The sequence below is a fragment of the Acipenser ruthenus genome, chromosome 24 (assembly GCF_902713425.1).
Source record: "Acipenser ruthenus chromosome 24, fAciRut3.2 maternal haplotype, whole genome shotgun sequence".
NCBI classification, from domain to species: domain Eukaryota; kingdom Metazoa; phylum Chordata; class Actinopteri; order Acipenseriformes; family Acipenseridae; genus Acipenser; species Acipenser ruthenus.
In genome coordinates this window covers 11503008-11525754 of record NC_081212.1, presented here as the reverse complement: position 1 = coordinate 11525754, position 22747 = coordinate 11503008, and the positions used below count along the sequence as shown (strand labels likewise).

General features: G+C 40.1%; 1 protein-coding gene across 2 annotated transcripts in view; it reads left to right on the top strand.

The window, feature by feature from the left end:
• Positions 1 to 22159, top strand: part of adal (adenosine deaminase-like) — a 30599-nt gene extending 8440 nt beyond the window's left edge. The window contains exons 2-10 of one of the 2 annotated variants that reach the window (XM_034915818.2): positions 7012 to 7142; positions 7461 to 7521; positions 8591 to 8678; positions 12041 to 12122; positions 12675 to 12801; positions 16797 to 16877; positions 18440 to 18578; positions 19678 to 19778; positions 20378 to 22159. In XM_034915818.2, the coding sequence (XP_034771709.1) occupies positions 7012 to 7142; positions 7461 to 7521; positions 8591 to 8678; positions 12041 to 12122; positions 12675 to 12801; positions 16797 to 16877; positions 18440 to 18578; positions 19678 to 19778; positions 20378 to 20569 (1002 nt within the window). In that variant the 3' untranslated portion in view covers positions 20570 to 22159. The remainder of the gene's footprint in view (positions 1 to 7011; positions 7143 to 7460; positions 7522 to 8590; positions 8679 to 12040; positions 12123 to 12674; positions 12802 to 16796; positions 16878 to 18439; positions 18579 to 19677; positions 19779 to 20377) is intronic. The other variant, XM_058998376.1, reaches the window with a different exon arrangement.
• Positions 22160 to 22747: the final 588 nt, after the last annotated feature.

The following is a 22747-nucleotide window of genomic DNA, read 5'->3' as shown; positions in this document are numbered from 1 at the left end:
CCACAATGATTTCTGTTATGTTTTGAGTTTGTAGTGTGTGTTTGATTTTGTTTATTTGCGTTACAATTTGGTTTATATAATAAGCACTCTAGTCTTGAGTTTTCTTATATTAGTTGTGATTAGTAATCCTGTTAATCCCCCGCCCCGCCCCACCCCGCCCCTATACTGAGACTTGATTGCACAACTTCACTTTGTATTGCAGCTACTGTTTGTGATTATTGATAGACATAAGAACATAAGAAAGTTTACAAACGAGAGGAGGCCATTCAGCCCATCTTGCTCGTATGGTTGTTAGTAACTTATTGATCCCAGAATCTCATCAAGCAACTTCTTGAAGGATCCCAGGGTGTCAGCTTCAACAACATTACTGGGGAGTTGGTTCCAGACCCTCACAATTCTCTGTGTAAAAGTGCCTCCTATTTTCTGTTCTGAATGCCCCTTTATCTAATCTCCATTTGTGACCCCTGGTCCTTGTTTCTTTTTTCAGGTCAAAAAAGTCCCCTGGGTCGACTTTGTCAATACCTTTTAGGATTTTGAATGCTTAAATCAGATCACAGCGTCTTCTTTGTTCAAGACTGAATAGATTCAATTCTTTTAGCCTGTCTGCATACAACATGCCTTTTAAACCCGGGATAATTCTGGTTGCTCTTCTTTGCACTCTTTCTAGAGCAGCAATATCCTTTTTGTAACAAGGTGACCAGAACTGAACACGATATTCTGGGTGAGGTCTTACTAATGCATTGTAAAGTTTTAACATTACTTCCCTTGATTTAAATTTAAACATTTCTTACAATATATCCGAGCATCTTGTTGGCCTTTTTTATAGCTTCCCCACATTGTCTAGATGAAGATATTTCTGAGTCAACATAAACTCCTAGGTCTTTTTCATTGTTCCCTTCTTCAATTTCACTATCTCCCATATGATCTTTATAATGCACATTTTTATTGCCTGTGTGCAGTACTTTACACTTTTCTCTATTAAATATCATTTGCCATGTGTCTGCCCAGTTCTGAATGCTGTCTAGATCATTTTTAATCACCTTTGCTGCTGCAACAGTGTTTGCCACTCCTCCTATTTTTGTGTCGTCTGCAAATTTTAACGAGTTTGCTTACTATACCAGAATCTAAATCATTAATGTAGATTGGGAATAGCAGAGGACCTAATACTGATCCCTGTGGTACACCACTGGTTACCTCGCTCCATTTTGAGGTTTCTCCTCTAATCAGTACTTTCTGTTTTCTACATGTTAACCACTCCCTAATCCATGTGCATGCATTTCCTTGAATCCCTACTGCGTTCAGTTTGAGAATTAATCTTTTATGCGGGACTTTGTCAAAAGCTTTCTGGAAATCTAAATAAACCATGTCGTATGCTTTGCAATTATCCATTGTCGATGTTGCATCCTCAAAAAAGTCAAGCAGGTTAGTTAGACACGATCTCCCTTTCCTAAAACCATGCTGACTGTCTCCCAGGATACTGTTACCATATAGGTAATTTTCCATTTTGGATCTTATTATAGTAGAAGTCAGGCTTATTGGTCTGTAGTTACCTGGTTCGGTTTTGTCTCCCTTTTTGTGGATCGGTATTACGTTTGCAGTTCTCCAGTCTGTCGGTACAACCCCTGTCTCCAGAGACTGTTGCATGATCTTGGATAGCGGTTTGTAAATAACTTCTTTGAGTACTATTGTGAGGATCTCATCTGGCCCAGGGGGATTTGTTTATTTTAAGAGCTCCTAGTCCATTTAACACTTCAGCCTCTTATGCTAAAGTTATTTAAAACTGGATAGGAACAGGTCGACATGTGGGGCATGTTGTCTGTATCCTCCTTTATAAAAACTTTTGAAAAGTAATCATTTAATATATTTGCTGTTTTTTTCTCTTCAGCTATGAGGTTGCCATTTGCATCTCTCAGACATTTTACTCCCTCCTTGAATGTTCTTTTGCTGTTATAACATTAGAAAAGCTTTTTGGAATTGGTTTTAGCTCCCTTGGCAATGTTCATATCTACAGACGTGCTCAAATTTGTTGGTACCCCTCCACAGAAAACGAAGAATGCACAATTTTCTCTGAAATAACTTGAAACTGACAAAAGTAATTGGCATCCACCATTGTTTATTCCATATTTCATAGAAATCAGACTTTGCTTTTGATTTTTTATTCAACATAATATTGTAAATAAGAAAACAAATGAAAAATGGCATGGACAAAAATGATGGGACCGTGTGGCAAAGTGCCCCGCCCCTGTGTGCATTTGTGTGATCTGTGTTGTATGTTGGATGTTGCGTGTGTTAATGTCGGTGTATAGATTGGTACACGGGATATAAACGGGTCTGTGTTTCACGTGTATTTAAAAAGTGTAGATTTGTAGTTAGGCACGGGGATGGCACATCACATCACGTGCAAGTAAAAAGTAATAGTATGTGAGCACGGGGAATTGCACTTTAATTAATTCACGTGCAGTTGTACCGAGATTCCAATTGAATGATTGACTAGCAATCGAATCTCGGTACAACTGCATAAAAGCTGCATGTTTTCACTCGCTGGTGGTTAGGTGTTCGGTGAGTGGAGAACGGGATTGGAGACGGAGGTAAATGTTAAGAAGAAGAATAATAATAGTTAAAGTGTTTTCACTCACCGTGTTTGTTCGTCTGTGTGTTGTGCACTGTCTAGTCCGTTTTGTCTGTCTGTCTGTCTGTTTATTTTGGCGTGTAGTGCCGTGTCCAGTGTTTTTGTCTGTTCCAACTTTTTATTTTCTGTTCTGTTTATTAAATGCTGAACGCGATCACGCGTTCAGCCTCACCAAAACCCCATCTCTCTGTCGTTTGTGTTCCTGTTTCTGGTCTGACGCCACCCACTCCGGCCGTCTTTGTGACAGACCGCTAACCTAATATTTTGTTGCACAACCTTTAGAGGCAATCACTGCAATCAAACGTTTTCTGTAGCTCTCAATGAGACTTCTGCACCTGTTAACAGGTAGTTTGGCCCACTCTTCCTGAGCAAACTGCTCCAGCTGTCTCAGGTTTGATGGGTGCCTTCTCCAGACTGCAAGTTTCAGCTCTTTCCATAGATGTTCGATAGGATTCAGATCAGGACTCATAGAAGGCCACTTCAGAATAGTCCAATGTTTTGTTCTTATCCCTTCTTGGGTGCTTTTAGCTGTGTGTTTTGGGTCATTATCCTGTTGGAGGACCCATGACCTGCGACTGAGACAGAGCTTTCTGACACTGGGCAGTACGTTTCGCTCCAGAATGCCTTGATAGTCTTGAGATTTCATTGTGCCCTGCACAGATTCAAGGCACCCTGTGCCAGGCGCAGCAAAGCAGCCCCAAAACATAACCGAGCCTCCTCCATGTTTCACTGTAGGTATGGTGTTCTTTTCTTTGAAAGCTTAATTTTTTCGTCTGTGAACATAGAGCTGATGTGACTTGCCAAAAAGCTCCAGTTTTGACTCATCTGTCCAAAGGACATTCTCCCAGAAGGACTGTGGCTTGTCAATATGCATTTTAGCAAATTCCAGTCTGGCTTTTTTATGTTTTTCTGTCAAAAGTGGGTCTTTTTCCATGGAGCCCACTTTCGCTCAAAAAGCGACGGATGGTGAGATCAGAAACTGACGTACCTTCACCTTGGAGTTCAGCTTGTATCTCTTTGGCAGTTATCCTTGGTTCTTTTTCTACCATTCGCACTATCCTTCTGTTCAACCTGGGGTCGATTTTCCTCTTGCGGCCGCGCCCAGGGAGGTTGGCTACAGTTCCATGGACCTTAAACTTCTTAATAATATTTGCAACTGTTGTCACAGGAACATCAAGCTGCTTGGAGATGGTCTTGTAGCCTTTACCTTTACCATGCTTGTCTTCTTTTCTTTCTGATCTCCTCAGACAACTCTCTCCTTTGTTTTTTCTGGTCCATGTTCAGTGTGGTGCACACAATGATACCAAACAGCACAGTGACTACTTTTCTCCATTTAAATAGGCTGAATGACTGATTACAAGATTGGAGACATGTGTGATACTAATTAAATAAACTAATTGGTTTGAAATATCACTATAATCCAATTATTTATTACCTTTTCTAAGAGTTACCAACAAATGTGTCCAGGCCATTTTAGAATATCTTTGTAGAATAAGCAATAATTCATCTCTTTTCACAGCTTCTTTGCTTGATTCTATGACATACCAAAGGCATCTAAGTATACATGATAAAAAAGCTTTTAATGTCATCACTTTTCAGGAGGAATGAAGCATTATTTCAATGAGCTGTAAGGTTACCAACAAATTTGAGCACGTCTATCTCTCGCAAGGCGCAAAGTAACGGATGGCACTGGCGTCAATAGCCACATTGCCAAAGCCACTTGCCGCAATGCCTCTCAAATTAAAAAAAAAAAAAAAGTTGTTTATGTGCCAGTCCGTCAACACCATCACATCTGATCTACAACACATTCACAAACATGCTCAGCATCAGCTGGCCCATTCGGTCACAATTCAGTTGAATTCTGTCTAATCTCGTCCTGCAAGAAAGTGAATCATTTTCATAATGTATTATTGTTGCCATTGTTTTTACTGTGCACCTCCCAGCATTAAGCCTCAAGAAAGACATACTGTATGATTGGTTAATGACGGGCAAACAGAGGGAGGGACGCTGTCAGACTGAGCTCAATATGAGTGCGCCTCAAGGAATTTTCAGTCACACGTGTTCACTGGCAGTGTCACTGTGAATTTTTTTTTTCTGTCCTGAGCTCCATGGTAACTCAAACGTTTAAAAAGGAAGAGCTGTCTAAAGCGTTCTGAAGTGTTCTAGGATTTCCCTAATGTTCAGGTAAGCAATGGGTGCACAACAATTGGTCCCCAATAATAATATTAATGTGAACTTACATCAAGTACTGCAGAAATCGGTTGTGCCTTCATATGTTAAGAGCCACTTGTACAGTTTGCATTCCACTGTGTTTGGATTATTTAGGCATTTCACAAAAAATATCAAAACAGCAGAGAGTTTTCAGGCCACTTATTTTTCTTTAGCAGCCAGGCAGTTTTACAGCTCCCAAGCCCCAGTACCAGTACCAAACATATTCTTGATATTTGACAAGTTTGAAATCAGTAACTTCACCAGTTCACCACAAGAAGATTTTGAAAGTTTTTTTCCAAAAAATGCTTTGGGTGGCCATCTTGGTTCACGCACAAACACCATTTTTGAAAAAGTTAATTGTACTGACACAGGCATGATGGCTTTCAGGTTTGGAGTTTTTCAAGTAAACCATTTTTAAATTGAAGCAGTTTTAAATTTAATTTGAAAATGTAGGTCCAGCAGCCATCTTGTTTAACAAAACAACACCATTTTGCCATATTTTAATTCCATTGTCACTGGGATTAAGTTGGTTAAATGGTTTTCGAGCAGAAGCAGTTTGGTGTGCGTTTTGGCAAAGTTGAAGAGGGTTTGGTTGCTGATAGATGCAAAGTGTCAGGTCAATAACTTCACCAGTTCCCAAGATGATTTCAAAAGATGATTTCTAAAAAAAGTGCATCAGACGGCCATTTTGGTTCAGGTCAACACCTTTTTCTTAGTCAGGTGAATTGATAGTGACAGGGATGATGCTTGTGAAATTTGGAGTTAGTCAAGTAAACCGTGTGTCAACTGAGGCAGTTTTAAATTTAAGATGTAAATGTATGTCTGGTGGCCATATTGTTTTACAAAACATTACCATTTTGACATATTTGTATTCCATTGTCACCGGGACAATGTTTACCAAGTTTGGAGTTTGTTGGTCAAACTGCTTTCAAATAAACGCAGTTTCGGTAAAATTTGTGGCAGCCATTTTGATAGTAAACTTTCACAGCAATTTCTGCTCACAAACTTGAGGCGTGTTTGGTTGTTGATGACATATGCAAAGTTTCATATCAATCAGTTCATCGCTTCCCAAGAAGATTTTGAAAGGTTTTTCCAAAAAATGCGTCAGGTCGCCAACTGTAATCTACACAGGATGATACCTACCAAGTTCCATGTTGAACAGGAGCAGTCACAAATTAACCACAAAGTATCTAAGTAAATGGCACTTAGAACTATGTCTTTCTAATTCCTGTGACTGGATGTGAGAAGTGTGCTCTGTGGTTGCAAATACATTATTTGCTGTGGAAGATACAATTTTTGCATTAGCCGCCATGGTTGTTTTGAGCTCCAGTATTGTGGCGTAGGCTGCTGCGGGTTGATGCAGCCTGAAACATTTCCAAAGGGGGGCCCAGCAAAAACAGTTTGAGAACCTGTCACAAAGACGGCCGGAGTGGGTGGCGTCAGACCAGATCGCGTGATCGCGCTCAGCATTTAATAATTAAACAGAACAGAAAATAAAAGGTTTTAAACACAAAACAGGACACGACACTTGTAGCCAAAATAAACAGACAAACAAAACGAACTAACAATTAACAAACGGTGCACGGAGACAAACAAACACGGTGAGTACAAAACACTTATTATTATTACTTATTTTAACTCCTCTCTCTCTCCCGTTCTCCACTCTCGAACACCCAACCCCGACTGAGTGAAAACATGCTGCTTTTATGCAGTTGTACCGAGACTCGACTGCTAATCAATCATTCAATTGGAGTCGCGGTACAACTGCACGTGAATCAATAAAGTGCAATTCCCTGTGCTCACATATTACATTTTACTTGCACGTGAAGTGCTGTGCCATCCTCGTGCCTAAATACAAATATACATTTTAAACACTCGTGTTACACAGACCCGTTTATATCCCGTGTACCAATGACTATACACCAACATTTAACACACCACACGCAACATATAACAGAATGCACACAGGGGCGGGCACTTCGTCACAGAACCCCTGCTGTAAGATATCACTTACCTATTTTCAAGTACTTGTATTAATTATTTGAGATTATAAGACACCCCCACAAATGACAGGTGGTCATAAAAGTTCACTTCTTGTAGGTAGGTAGCATACAGACAAAAGTGTGGTTTTAAACATATGAAGGGTGACGTGACCCTTGTTGTCTGCACAGGAGCTGCACGCTCACCTGAATGGTTCCATCAGCTCGGCCACGATGCAGCGGCTCATTGCTCAGAAGCCACACCTCCACATCCAGCACAGCATGACTGCCATCAACAGGGGGCAGCGCAGGACGCTCGATGAGTGAGTACTGCCACACTGTAACCAGCTGGGGTTGTAGACCCAATACCCCCAGCAGGCATTTTAATACTCCAACATCTTTCATACATATGTACAGTTTCAAGTGTCACCTGCTGTATAAAACATAGGACTACAACACTGGCCAGTGTCTTGTATTATTGTGGGGCATGTTGTTATGCACAAAATGTTTTGCTAATTGTGAAAGTAGCCCTTTAGATAGCTGCATAATTGTGTAAAACGACAAGAAATTCAGTTATTGTATCCTGTGGTTATTTGAAAAAGGACATGATGATAATGAATTGTGTGGTTCTCTTGTTTGAGGTGTTTCCAGGTGTTTGAAGTAATCCACCAGTTGACGGATAGAGTGGAAGACATATTCACGGTATAGATTCTTCTCGCTGTCTATTTAAGTAGAAAGTAACCATTTCACTGCCACATTGTTGTAACAGGTTTTTTTTTTTTTTTTTTTAATGGCTTGACATTAACCCTTTGCTGTCCATTTATTAAATGCGCGTCGGGCACGTCAGGTCTAATTTATTTTCACACGCGCAGTTAATTTTAGACGCGCTGTTTAAAAGTGTTTTTTTTTCACAGTCAAACGGGTTTAAATGGCCCGGCATATCGACAAAGCACTAGGCATCTCCAGCCCCGCCCCACCCTTTCGTTCGTTATAGCTTTCACCTATGTAAGAAATAAATAATAATAGTCGTGCATACCGATCAATCGTCTCCTGATCACTCGTTTTATCACCAAACTCCTCAATAATGCGATCCAAGTCATTATTTTATTACTATAACATCTCAAAAAAGCTCTGCAAATGTCCGTGTTCTCTGTGCACTGACTTTCTATCAGCCAGGTTGTTTACTTATGACTGCCCCGTTATCTGATACCAGGGCCATGTATGACTATTCATGAGATACGCCTTTTTTTTTTTTTTCGACTTGTCTCGGCTCCTGTCGTTCCCACTCGGCCATTGAATGGTTTTCTTGACTTTTTCCGGAGAAAAAACGAGTAAAACTTGTTTTTTGCGTTTCTATAATGATGTCGGACAGGGTCCGACAATGGACCTGATAAGAATAATTGCAATGTCAGACCAGGTCCGACAATGGACCGTAAAGGTTTAAGTGTACAGATATCATTTGTGTGATTCAATCATACAGATGTGTGTGTTCACCTTTGTTTTGGATTGAAATAGCAGTACTTTAGATTGATCAGCCCACCACTACTTTTTCATGTCCTGCTGTTGCAGCATAGATTCCTATGAATTTAACTTTTACGATGTTGGTAATAAGTCTACAGCAGTGTAGAGCAGTTTTACGAATATCAAACTTTTACTAACCCATCAAAAAAGACTTCTGCAATGAATGGGATTTCCTTTGTTTTCCAGTTCCTGCTGCAGTTTCAGTACTGGCCTGTGTGACCATGTCTGGGGGTACCTTTTTGTGTTGCAGGTAACCACAGATGTCATAAAGGAGTTTGCTTCAGACGGAGTGAAATACCTGGAGTTGAGAAGCACACCCAGAGAGGAGAAGAGCACAGGTACTGGCTGCTTTCATTTGGTTCTACCCCTTTATCCCTTTCATACCAAAATAGTTCTGGTAAGTTGTTTCAAAAGTGTTTTGGGAGCTGGAGAATCTACATCCTATTGACTCCAAGTATTAGGACTTGTTTAGTGTTGTTCATTGAGAGACAGCATGAATATATAGATTACTAATGAGCGGAGGCCATTCAGCCCTTCTTATGTATATAGTGAACAATCTTTGTGATAGATCTTGATTTTAAGCACAGTTACTGACCGACACAGGAACTTTGTTTTTAAGCGCTGGTGCGCACATTTATTTTACACAAAATAAAAATAAACAAAAAAAAAAAAACCCAGAGCACTTCCTTAACATTTACAAATTCCTTAAACTAACCAAAGTGGATGGATACGCCATTTCCCAGTTAAAGATACCAACACTTGTCTTTACACCGTCAACAATGTTAGAAGCAAAACACAGCCATTTTTTGCGCCCGTACCTTTCTGACCTCACAGGTCTCTTTACAGACTCCGCAGTAGCCCTGACTGCAGCCCCCCCCCCCCCCCCCTTTATACAGGGCTTCATTCAATTCAATTGGAGCCAGGTGCTTCACATTGAAAAGGAGCCAGGTCCCCTCTGGATCCTGGTAACTCTGTGGCCTCTCTTCTGTGCATTGTAGTCCTGCAGTTCCTCTTGGACTACAACTTTTCTTATTTTCCTCCTCCCCCCTACTCTACCACAATATACAGACGTGCTGAAATTTGTTGGTACCCTTACAGCTCATTGAAATAATGCTTCATTCCTCCTGAAAAGTGATGAAATTAAAAGCTATTTTATCATGTATACTTAGATGCCTTTGGTATGTCATAGAATAAAGCAAAGAAGCTGTGAAAAGAGATGAATTATTGCTTATTCTACAAAGATATTCTAAAATGGCCTGGACACATTTGTTGGTACCCCTTAGAAAAGGTAATAAATAATTGGATTATAGTGATATTTCAAACTAATTAGTTTCTTTAATTAGTATCACACATGTCTCCAATCTTGTAATCAGTCATTCAGCCTATTTAAATGGAGAAAAGTAGTCACTGTTTTGTTTGGTATCATTGTGTGCACCACACTGAACATGGACCAGAGAAAGCAAAGGAGAGAGTTGTCTGAGGAGACCAGAAAGAAAATAAGACAAGCATGGTAAAGGTAAAGGCTACAAGACCATCTCCAAGCAGCTTGATGTTCCTGTGACAACAGTTGCAAATATTATTAAGAAGTTTAAGGTCCATGGAACTGTAGCCAACCTCCCTGGGCGCGGCCGCAAGAGGAAAATCGACCCCAGATTGAACAGAAGGACAGTGCGAATGGTAGAAAAAGAACCAAGGATAACTGCCAAAGATACAAGCTGAACTCCAAGGTGAAGGTACGTCAGTTTCTGATCTCACCATCCGTCGCTTTTTGAGCGAAAGTGGGCTCCATGGAAGAAGACCCAGCAGGACTCCACTTTTGACAGAAAAACATAAAGCCAGACTGGAATTTGCTAAAATGCATATTGACAAGCCACAGTCCTTCTGGGAGAATGTCTTTTGGAAAGATGAGTCGAAACTGGAGCTTTTTGGCAAGTCACATCAGCTCTATGTTCACAGATGAAAAAATGAAGCTTTCAAAGAAAAGAACACCATACCTACAGTGAAACATGGAGGAGGCTCGGTTATGTTTTGGGGCTGCTTTGCTGCGCCTGGCACAGGGTGCCTTGAATCTGTGCAGGGCACAATGAAATCTCAAGACTATCAAGGCATTCTGGAGCGAATCGTACTGCCCAGTGTCAGAAAGCTCTGTCTCAGTCGCAGGTCATGGGTCCTCCAACAGGATAATGACCCAAAACACACAGCTAAAAGCACCCAAGAAGGGATAAGAACAAAACATTGGACTATTCTGAAGTGGCCTTCTATGAGTCCTGATCTGAATCCTATTGAACATCTATGGAAAGAGCTGAAACTTGCAGTCTGGAGAAGGCACCCATCAAACCTGAGACAGCTGGAGCAGTTTGCTCAGGAAGAGTGGGCCAAACTACCTGTTAACAGGTGCAGAAGTCTCATTGAGAGCTACAGAAAACGTTTGATTGCAGTGATTGCCTCTAAAGGTTGTGCAACAAAATATTAGGTTAGCGGTCCCATCATTTTTGTCCATGCCATTTTCATTTGTTTTCTTATTTACAATATTATGTTGAATAAAAAATCAAAAGCAAAGTCTGATTTCTATGAAATATGGAATAAACAATGGTGGATGCCAATTACTTTTGTCAGTTTCAAGTTATTTTAGAGAAAATTGTGCATTCGTTTTTTGTGGAAGGGTACCAACAAATTTGAGCACGTGTGTATATTAATTTAAATTGACAGTTATAGTATCCCCTTTTAAAGATCCAGTGCCCCATACAGTTTATATAAAAATAAATCCAGGGCTGGCAATGGAACGTGAAACAAGCAATGTGATATATTAAATGGATATGGACATTTCGAAATCACTGCACTGCCTCACAGCATTTAAAGTACCGGTAACCGTCTTGTTTACAGTAACGGATGTACAGCCTCAACTATAACACTGAGTGACCAATCACCAGCAAAGAAATCCCAAAAATAGTAAGTAGACATGCTGATTTGGGTGATGATTAATGAACTGAAAGATAGCAAAACAGGAGAAAGAAAATGACTGTGTTTTATACTCACTCACCCCAACTTTGTCACTTCAAATAATGTATTCTTAGTGGTTTGTAAACGCTAAAGAAAAACAAAAAATACATTTCTGCACATTATCCACCGCTCTGACAGACACCTTGAACAAATTACTGAAATCAGAGATGTCGTTGAATTTATTTTTATTCCTCCTGTCTTTTCTGCTCAAACAGAGTGTCTGCACTGTCAGTGACCGGAAAAAAATAACTCTGTGCCGTCTCAACTCCGCCCCCTGGTGTATCTTTACAATGGCAGTGTGCACAATATCAAAAATAAAGATGAACTTTCTTCTGCATGTTCCACTAAAATTAATTTACTCAGCTTAACTTTGTGTGTAGTTCAAAGTTATAAATGGGATTACTTTTATTGGCATTAGCATATTTCATAAACTTTTTTTTTTTTTTTTTGCGGATTTGTGTGTGTGTGTGTGTGTGTGTGTGTGTTTTTCTTCAAATCCACAGTTTGACCTGGATTATAAATGCAATAAGGTCATTCAGGGCGCCTGTATAAGTCGAATATACAAGGGGTGTGTGTGTGTGGAGGAACTTGACTTCGTCTCTTGCCTCACAGCACCCCGAGGCGTCTGTATATTCAACGTATACACACACCCTGTTGGGCCTTATTACATACATGTACAGGTTCTTTTTCATTTTTGTAGGGCTGACTAAAAGGAAGTATGTAGAAACAGTACTTGAAGCCATCAAACACTGTAAACAAGAAGGTGTGGATGTCGAAGTAAGGTAAATAGAAAGTTAACCATACCCTACACCTTTGGTGTAAACTTGTATGCTAGGAACTTAATTTTATCAAACCTGTCAAATAAATGAACAAAAAACTAAAATCTGATAAATCTCATTCTGTCTGTCAGTGTATACATTTGTCCACCTCTGTCGCACTTACATTTTTACATGTATCTTGAACTCAAGAAGTTAGTCCATGGGCTGTAAATCGACCATTTTACTGTACTTTACCATGATGCTAACACCTACTTTACCTAAAGACATCTTGGTCTTAAACATCACTTATGCTCTTTTCATTCAACTAATTCATGCATATTCTATAATGTACTTCTGCTTCTGTAGTCCGATGTATGTTCCAGACAAGCTTGTTTATTTAACAGTAAGCATTCAACAAGTATTCATTGACTAAAGTTAGTCGCACACGGTTTTCATTGTTAGTGCTCACACTCTAGGCTGTGATGCACAGACACCCCCTACACTCTGTTGACAGTGTTTAGTGATTGATGTTGCTGCTATGGTGTGAGGGGAAGCTGAAGGATTTCCTTTCTCTAGATTTTTGGTGGCCATTGACAGAAGGCATGGTACCGAAGTTGCCATGGAAACTGTAAAGATGGCTGAAGATTTCTCTGTGTCCAGCGATGGTGTTGTGGTGGGGCTGGACCTCAGCGGAGACCCGACGGTCAGTCTCTCTGAGATTTCCTTTTTGCTGCAGTGTCTTCAATACAATAAAACTTTAATTACCTTGTCACCAAAGAAACCGAACTTGTGGACGATTAGAAAATCTGTTCTGAGGTTTATTTAAAATCCCTTGGCTTTGACGAGTGTACGGAGAACCAACTCCCCAGTAATGTTGAAGCTGACACCCTGAGATCTTTCAAGAAGCTGCTTGATGAGATTCTGGGATCAATAAGCTACTAACAACCAAACAAGCAAGATGGGCCAAATGACCTTCTCTCGTTTGTAAACTTTCTTATGTTCTTATTAACTTGACTCACAAATAGATGACCACCAAGTCGAAGTGGTTATCTTGCCAGCAGTCACATTAATATTGAGCTCATTGGCCTGGCCCTTGTGGTTATCCTGTTATACTGCACTGACTGCCCAATATATTTGAGGATAGAAAATGTAAGAACATTTGTCATGTGCATGGAAGTGTCATTTGATCCACTAGACATTATAAGACATTGTGAGAGTTGTGTGAAACTATTGAATAGCAGTGATGGGAAAGCACGATCTCAATCAAGGGCATCGTAGTGGGTTCCTGTGTAGCTGTGGTAACCAGCATGTCCGTCGGGTTTTTAAGTGTGCAGTCTGCAAAAAACCATTGAGGCCCTGTATTAATATTAACAGTGAACTGGGAGCTACGTGGTCATACCAACTAAGGAGTAAGTAGCGGGGTTCTGAACAGTATAGCGTTACACGTTGCTACAATTGTTTAAATAACGTACCTGTAATTTTGTCTTTTCATTGTTGCCATCCTGACAACTTTTTACACTTATTTAAAGTCTGTTTCAAAGCTGTTTTCAAAATGTCTGCTCTAGTGCACTGATAATGCAAGAATTATTGCCCACATTGTCAAACGGGTAACGCAGCAATAACGATCCATGACGTTGGGCAGAACAGAAAAGTCAGAGCACTTGTTGCAATGTTTTAAAAAAAAATTTCATTGCTGTTCCTGCAGTGATTTAAAGGAAAGATCTCAAACCCCAGTGCACTAGAGTGGACATTTTGAAAAGCGCTTTGATACAGACTGTAAAGTTATGAGTGTAAAAAGTTGATCCCAGAATCTCATCAAGCAGCTTCTTGAAGGATCCCAGGGTGTCGGCTTCAACAACATTACTGGGGAGTTGGTTCCAGACCCTCACAATTCTCTGTGTAAAGAAAGTCCCTCCTATTCTGTTCTGAATGCCCCTTTATCTAATCTCCATTTGTGACCCCTGTTCCTTTGTTTCTTTTTTCAGGTCAAAGAAGTCCCCTGGGTCGACATTGTCTATACTTTTTAGAATTTTGAATGCTTGAATCAGATCGCCGCGTAGTCTTCTTTGTTTAAGACTGAATAGATTCAATTCTTTTAGCCTGTCTGCATACGGGATAATTCTGGTTGCTCTTCTTTGCACTCTTTCTAGAGCAGCAATATCCTTTTTGTAACGAGGTGACCAGAACTGAACACAATATTCTAGATGAGGTCTTACTAATGCATTGTAAAGTTTTAACATTACTTCCCTTAATTTAAATTCAACACTTCTCACAATATATCCGAGCATCTTGTTGGCCTTTTTTATAGCTTCCCCACATTGTCTAGATGAAGACATTTCTGAGTCAACATAAACTCCTAGGTCTTTTTCATAGATTCCTTCTTCAATTTCAGTATCTCCCATATGATAGTTATAATGCACATTTTTATTGCCTACACTTTTCTCTTCTCTATTAAATGTTATTTACCATGTGTCTGCCCAGTTCTGAATGCTGTCTAGATCATTTTGAATGACCTTTGCTGCTGCAACAGTGTTTGCCACTCCTCCCATTTTTGTGTCTTCTGCAAATTTAACAACTTTTCTTACTATACCAGAATCTAAGTAATTAATGTAGTGTAGGAATAGCAGAGGACCTAATACTGATCCGTGTGGTAATCCATTGGTTACCTTGCTCCATTTTGAGGTTTCTCCTCTTATCAGTACTGTCTGTTTTCTACATGTTAACCACTCCCTAATCCACATGCATGCATTTCCTTGATTCCCTACTGCGTTCAGTTTGAGAATTAATCTTTTATGTAGACTTTGTCAAAAGCTTTCTGGAAATCTAAATAAACCATGTCATTGTCGATGTTGCATCCTCAAAAATATCAAGCAGGATAGTTAGACACGATCTCCCTTTCCTAAAACCATGCTGACTGTCTCCCAGGATACTGTTACCATATAGGTCATTTTCCATTTTCGATCTTCTTATAGTTTCCATAAGTTTACATATAATAGAAGTCAGGCTTATTGGTCTGTAGTTACCTTGTTCGGTTTTGTCTCCCTTTTTGAGGATCGGTATTACATTTGCAATTCTCAAGTATGTTAGAACACCCCCTGTGTCAAGAGACTGTTGCATGATCTTGGTTAGCGGTTTGTAAATAACTTTTTTCATTTGTTTGAGTACCATTGGGAGGATCTCATCCGGCCCAGGGGATTTGTTTATTTTAAGAGCTCCTAGTCCATTTAACACTTCTACCTCTTATGCTAAAGTTATTTAGAACTGGATAGGAACAGGTCGACATGTGGGGCATGTCTGTATCCTCCTTTGTAAAAACTTGTGAAAAGTAATCCATTTATATATTTGCTATTTTTTCTCTACATCTAAGATTTTGCCATTTGTATCTTAGACATTTTACCTACTCCTTGAATGTTAGTTTGCTGTTATAATATTGGAAAAACATTTTGGAATTGGTTTTAGCCCCCTTAGCAATGTTCATTTCTATCTCTGTCTTGGCCTTTCTAACTTCCTTTTTGACTTGCGCTTGCAGTTCCAAGTACTCTTTCTGTGTACTTTGTTCTTGGTCCCTTTTAAACACTCTAAAGTGCCTTTTTTTTCTTTGAATATTTGTTTTAATTGATCTATTAAACAATTTTTTCCATTTTGTTTTAGATTTAGATTTGTTTACTTTTGGGATGTAATTGTTTTGCGCCTCTAGTACTATATTTAAAAAAAAAAAAAACTAGCCATCCCTTTTCTGTGGATGTTTTCTCTATTTATTCCAGTCTACTTCTGTTAGTCTCTCTTTCATACCTTCATAGTTTGCCTTTTTAAAATTGTAAACCTTAGCTTTAATCATTACTTTTGGGGTTTTAAAAAGCACTTCAAATGAGACCATTGTGATCCGAGTTTGCCAATGGTTCTCTGACCTCTGTTTTAGTTATTCTGTCTTGGTTATTTGAAAAGACTAAATCAAGGCATGCCTCCCTTCTAGTCGGTGCCTTGACAAATTGCGTTAGGATACAGTCATTTGCCATGTCTACCATTTCAGTTTTGTCTGTCATGCTCCCCACTGGGTTTTCCCATTTTATATGTTGGAAGTTGAAATCCTCCATTAGTATGGCTTCTCCTTTGCTGCACGCATTTCTAATGTCATTGTATAACAGATTATTTTGCTCGGTATCTGAATTTGGCTGTCTATAGCATGCCCCTATTATGTTTTTTTTCTTCCAGATTTAACACCTGGGTTTCAAGACTATTTTTGATGTATAGCGCTACCCCTCCGCCCCTTCTGTCCTGCCTGTCTTTCCTATACAGTGTATACCCACTGATATTATATTTGTCTCCATCACTGTCGCATAACCAAGTTTCTGTAACACCTATCACATTGTAATTACTTGTTAGTGCAGTAGCTTTAAGTTCTAACATTTAGTTTGAGACTTCTAGCATTTAGATAAATATATTTAATGGCTATCTTCCTGAGGTGTTGCACTTGATTTGATGTGGTCTCCCTTCTGTTTTCTTTTTTTTTTTTTTTTTAATTTCTCACCCCTTCCTTTCTAGTTTTAGGGTAAGACAGGCAATGTTAATTGAAGTGGATAGTAGAATGATGGCCACTGCTTAAGGCTGAACTCCAGGTTTTACTGAAATCGATATGAAATGAAACACCGTTGCTGTTGTCTTCAGTTAATGAACAAATAGTGTTTCTTTGTTTTGAAGGTAGGTCACGGCAAGGACCTCATTCCTTCACTTCAGAGGGCTAGGAATTCAGGACTCAAACTGGCTCTGCACCTGGCTGAGGTAAGAGCGCTGACATTACTGCTGCAGGGAGGCTGGAGTGTTGGACCTTTGGAGATGGAATGCTTTGTTGGTCATTCCATTAAGCTGACCAAATTCTGTGGCGTTTCCTCCGCTTGTGGTTGACGACACCTAAACCACATGTGATGGAGAAAAGGGTTCGAGGGCAGGAGTTCCGTCCGCACACAGGAAGAGCAGTGTGTCTCAGGATGCCCCTGCATGTCTGAAGGGGGTAAAACTTCCCTTAGTAATGCCCTGTGACCCATTGTGTTCTCCATGTTCATGTTCTCCAGCTTCACCTCCAATTTATTTTCTGTTCATACGGATTACTTGACATGAAGTGCATTTACTTATAAAAGACGTTCAAGTAAAGGTCAATATGTTATTTATCAATCAAGGAACAGTTCACAGTAAAACAATACATTAAAAACATGGAATAATTTAATACTGACCAATGGCTAACGGCACTATTGAACTGCATCCTAAGGTAACGTTTTCTGTAAGAGGCTGAAATGTATGGAAAAACTAAAGTATTGCTTTGTGTGCTTCCATTTACAGTATGTCCATAAATTCAGAGCTTTAGATTTGTTTTTCTGGAAAACAGATAACACAACAACATATCATATTGGAAGTCATTCTAGCACATTCATCAGTTTGGGTTTGGCAGTCTGTCGGTTTGCATGCTGGGTTTAATCAGATAGTTCATTTGCAACGAAGGCTCAATGAGAATTGTTATTAAATACAATCGCGGGACGCTCATTTTTAAAGCCTACATTTAAACATCAAGCTCTTAACTTTAAAAGAAGTGTTAAACATATTGATCTCTGATCAGTATGGGTACCTTGTGATCAGAAAGAGGCTGAGTGTTTAAGAGCCCTTTTCACAGTAAATGTATTATGAGACCTTTTTGTAGGGCTCACTGGGCTGGGAGACCAGTGCCAATGTTGTCTTGTCATTGTACTGTAAGTGAGCTGTTTCAGTGCCATGTAGAGCGGTGTAAGAGCTGTGAGTACAGTCGGTGCCACTTCATCGGGATGCCACGGAGAAGTAAATATATCCCAAATAAGAGGCTGACCCAATTAAACGAGAGGCGTTTGACACGACCTTAGTCATACTTTTTTTGTTTCTAAATGAAAAGTAAAATAATTAAATTACATCACATTATGATTAAATGTTAAATACATAATATAAAATACGAGGCAATTTGTTTTTTTATTCCTACACAAAATGAATCGCTGTTTTTTTTATTTCTACATGAAATGAGCAATCACATCTTACCACAAGGCGAGGCACCTGAGAAACCACAGGAGACTCAAGCTCCTTCAAGAGTTCAACAGTGTAATCATGTACTTGTTGCACTGTGCTACGTGTACCTGTCCTGCTCTGATGTCCCAATTTAAACAACGCAAATAGCATTGGGAAGAACCTAGAGTTGTGTCCCATTTAAGCAGAAATCCTGATTAGGCGGTGCCGACTGTATCAAGAGAATCAAAGACCTGTCACGCTGTATCAAGAGAATCAAAGACCTGCTATACTGTATCAAGCCTCTTTCAATACCCTTTCAGGTGCCCAGTCAGCAGGAAGAGACTCAGTTGCTCCTGAGTCTCCCCCCTGACAGGATAGGACATGGTACCTTCCTTCACCCAGAAGTGGGCGGGTCACAGGAGCTCGTGGACACCGTGATGAAGAAACGCATCCCTCTGGGTAAGCATGAGGAGACCCTGCAGTATTGGAACAAGCAGGACAATTGAGTGAAGCTGGACATGTCAGCTGTGCTGGTATTGAGAATATAGGATTGAAATTCATTCAGTCTGGTTGATTACATGAATGGAGCTTGTTTGTGATGCAAGCAGCATACAAAACTGTCAGAAAGCTCCTCAGCAGGCTAGGACTACATGCTGTCAATAGAAATTTAATCAAAAGAATACAGAGATGCAGCAGAACTGTGTTAAGTGGCACAAAACCATGACAGTTACAGCTTTCACTGCTCTGATGTTTTAAGTTCTGAGGATCATTCATTCAATTAGTCTGTATGTCACCACATCACGAAGAAACCCCATTCGTACCATGTTGACTTGGTACTGTGCTTTATTCTTAATGGCACAGCTGACATTAACTTTTAAAAATGAAGTATTTAATAATCATATATGAGGCACCCCTCGAAATTCACTTGCAAAACAATAACAATTTGGTCATGAATAGGAAACAAATATAGATGAATTTTATAGTCCTAGATTAATAATACATCAGTATATAATAGAGTTTTAGGACTGTAAGAATCTGTGCATGGGTTAGATCAACACTTGCAGCGTGTAAACAGACCTCGACTTTCAATCTTCATTTTGTTTACTTCTCTTGCCGATATTCACGCCTATTCATTCACCATCCTGTATCCCTTATTATCTGCTGTGGGGAGTGCTGTATCCCTTATTGCCAGCTGTGGGGAGTGCTGTATCCCTTATTACCTGCTGTGGGGAGTTCTGTCTCCCTTGTTACTCGCTGTGGGCAGTGCTCCTGTATCCCTTGTTACCCGCTGTGGGGAGTGCTGTATCCCCTTGTTACCCACTGTGGGGAGTGCTGTATCCCTGATTACCTGCTGTGGGGAGTACTGTATCCCTGATTACCTGCTGTGGGGAGTGCTGTATCCCTTATTGCCAGCTGTGGGGAGTGCTCTAATTCTTTGGAGGAAGCTGTATAGAAACTGCACAATGCCATTGAACCCATGAGAGCTTGTTAGAATAGCCTCTGTTCCTTTAACTGCACTTGACTGTGTGTGTCTCTCTCTCTCTCTCTCTCTCTATAGAGCTGTGCATGACCTCCAACATCAAGGGCCAGACTGTCTCCTCCTACGATAAACATCACTTCCTGTACTGGAACAACCTGGGCCATCCCTGTGTCCTCTGTGTGAGTTTACCGGTCTTAGAGTAGGAATGACTGTCCATAAAACACTGCTGTATGTGACTGTATACACACATGTCCATATCTGTATTTCTAATGCGGGACTTTCTCATTTGTCCCGGTCATTTTTTGTTAATAACATTATTAACCATAGCAAGCTGCCCCAATTTAGACCAGGACAACCAGGCCTGATGACTCCGGGGGCTGGGGGTCCAATCTCTACACTGATTGATAAGGCTGCCAGATTTACATGTTCACCATTTATTTATTTATTAATTATTTTTTTATGGATGGGGTTTTCTCCAGAACAATACGGAATTAAACTACATGGCATGCAGTAAGAATGTGGGGAAAGAACACAGGAAAATGTGAAAGTAGTGGTGTTTAACTTAGTGCTGTGCCAAATGCTGCTGCTGAGTTTTTTGTAGCACGAGTTACGAGTATCCGAATCTCTAAACTATAGGAGGTGCCAGTCCTGCATACTATATATTGATAGGATTGCCTTAGAAAAGAAAACAGTAAGACAGTTTTATTTACAAAATAATGTTTGACTGCTGTAACTTGTGATAAAAGGTCCATGTGTGTCCCGTTCTCCCTCTATCCAGACGGATGATAAGGGGGTTTTTGCCACCGAGCTCTCCCAGGAGTACCAGTTGGCTGCCACTACCTTTAACCTGAGCACAGCTGAGGTGTGGGCCCTGTCGGAGCAGGCGATCGACTGCAGCTTCGCCCCGGAGTCGGTCAAGCAGGATCTGAGGCGCCGGTGGGCACAACTCAAACGAGAGATACACAGCTGACAGCCTTTTCAATACATTTAGAGCCTCCGATTGCTCAGTGGTTGTGTTTGTGGGGAGTCGCTGAAACCAAACCCAGACTCTTACCCTTCACTGTTACAATAAAACCTTTCACCTGTAAAGGGGCGTTCACACCGGACGCGTCGCGCTGCAGTACTGTTCACACCACACGCGGCAGGGTAAATTCAGTGGGCGGTCCGTTGTTACGTCACGGCTGCAGGTACAGTGGCTTTTGGTTACCGAGCAACAAACAGTAAATTCCAGCGGGAAAATAAAGCTATTTTGACAGAACTGAAGACACTGACAAAAGACAAAACTGAGGAGCGAAACATTTATAAATATTTTTTTATAAAATCTAATTGTAACCCCCACACCACCACAATCCCCCCCCCCCCCCTCCTTTTGTATTAATTTTGTTAAAAACTGTTAAAAATATAATAAATGTACGCCAAATAAAACATTTTTCTTTATCTTTTAACAGTTGTCTGTCTGCAGTTAATTTATCAAAAAAAAAAAAAAAAAAATGCTTACGTTGCGTAGCACCACCCCGAAAGACCCCCCCCCCCCCCTCTCCCAAAGAAAAGAAAACAGTACGGCGAATACCACCGGCTGCTCCAGGTGAAGTGGCAGCACAGCATGTTTTAAATAAATAAATACAGCGGGTCTTTTTAAGTTTACTATCTTTTACATTTTTACTTATGGGTCATTCCGTGTCAATACATCATTGTCACCCATAGGTCTCAGATTTGGATAAAACGTTTTGCTTTATCTTTTAAAAGTTTGTCTGCAGTTAATTTATCAAAAAAAAAAAAAAAAAGCTTACGTTATAGAAGCAGGTGCATAATTATTTTCAATGTGGAGTTTAGCACAAAAAATATATATTACCTCATTTACGTAATTATGTATATTTAATATTCACTCGGTAATCTCATTTGTACACCCACAGACCACCATTCTACATCTTTTTTTTTTTTTTAATTGTATTATACAACGCCAGGAAATCTGAAATTTAAAGCGCGGCAAAAGTTGAAAATATTTGATCTCTTGCGCGTCCCTCTGCTGCTGCGCGTAACCGCCTTCATTGAAAACCATTGCTTTTGCCGCGCCGCGTCCGGTGTGAACGCCCCTTAAGGCTTTTAAAACTCTTGCTTCCCTCACATTGTAGCTTTTTAGCTTGGCACGTGGCCCAAAATACACCCATGTTGGAGTGACTGGCTTTTCATAACTCAGAGTGTAGCTGTGGTCTTTGGTCAGATAACACTTTTGTATTTTGCATAAATTGTTTCTGCTTAATAAGCTGTTTTGAGCCTGTGTACTAACCAATTGAAACACACTATTGGCACATGGAGGTTTTTTCTGATGAACACGCACCTTCTGTGGGGCAGGGTACACCTTGTTCCAGTTAAATAGCACAAGCTTATTGTTTCTTCAGCCATCTGTTCTTTTGCATTGTACAACCCGTTACTTATGCTTCCCATTTAAATGGTAAAGAAATCATTGAAACTGTCTGTAAACAGTTGTGTGATTTTCCTGTGTTTTGTAATTTAAGCTCTGAATCAACGCAGGGTTAATAAATTCTTAAAATTAAGCAAATTGCAATCACTAGCCATGTTGTTCAACCTTGTGATGCGCAGGTATAGCACTTTGCTGCCTGTGAGAATTGAGCAAAAGTCATATTGTTCTTAAATGTAACTTCTTATCTGGGTTTCTGCTGACATTGGTAAAGTGAAGAAGAAATGCAAACATAACTTCTAATGTGCTTTGTCTCATGCTAGGGAAACAAGACCAAATGTGGTCAAGGAAATTACGTTAGCTAGCTATATATATCTGTGCTGTACAAAGTCATTTCTGAGCTCAGAAAGTAACATCTACACTGATGCTACCTTCTGAGGCCTACTGTGTGCTAAGAAATTGAACCTCTTACACACCCAACAAAATACATTTAAAAAAAATAAATGTGTGTTTAAAAATGGGATGTGAAAGTTCCCAAGTCTGCAGTGCATGCAAATGAATGTAATGTGATACACTCAACCCATGAAGCTGTGTGGGAAAGCAGAAGGCTGCCACTGATATCATTAGGGTGATGATTGTGCAACCTCCATTGTCCCTCCAGTGCTGCACTGACCAATGTGGGTTAATGGCAATGGTGGCAGAATCCACCCCCTGCAAAGGTCACAACTG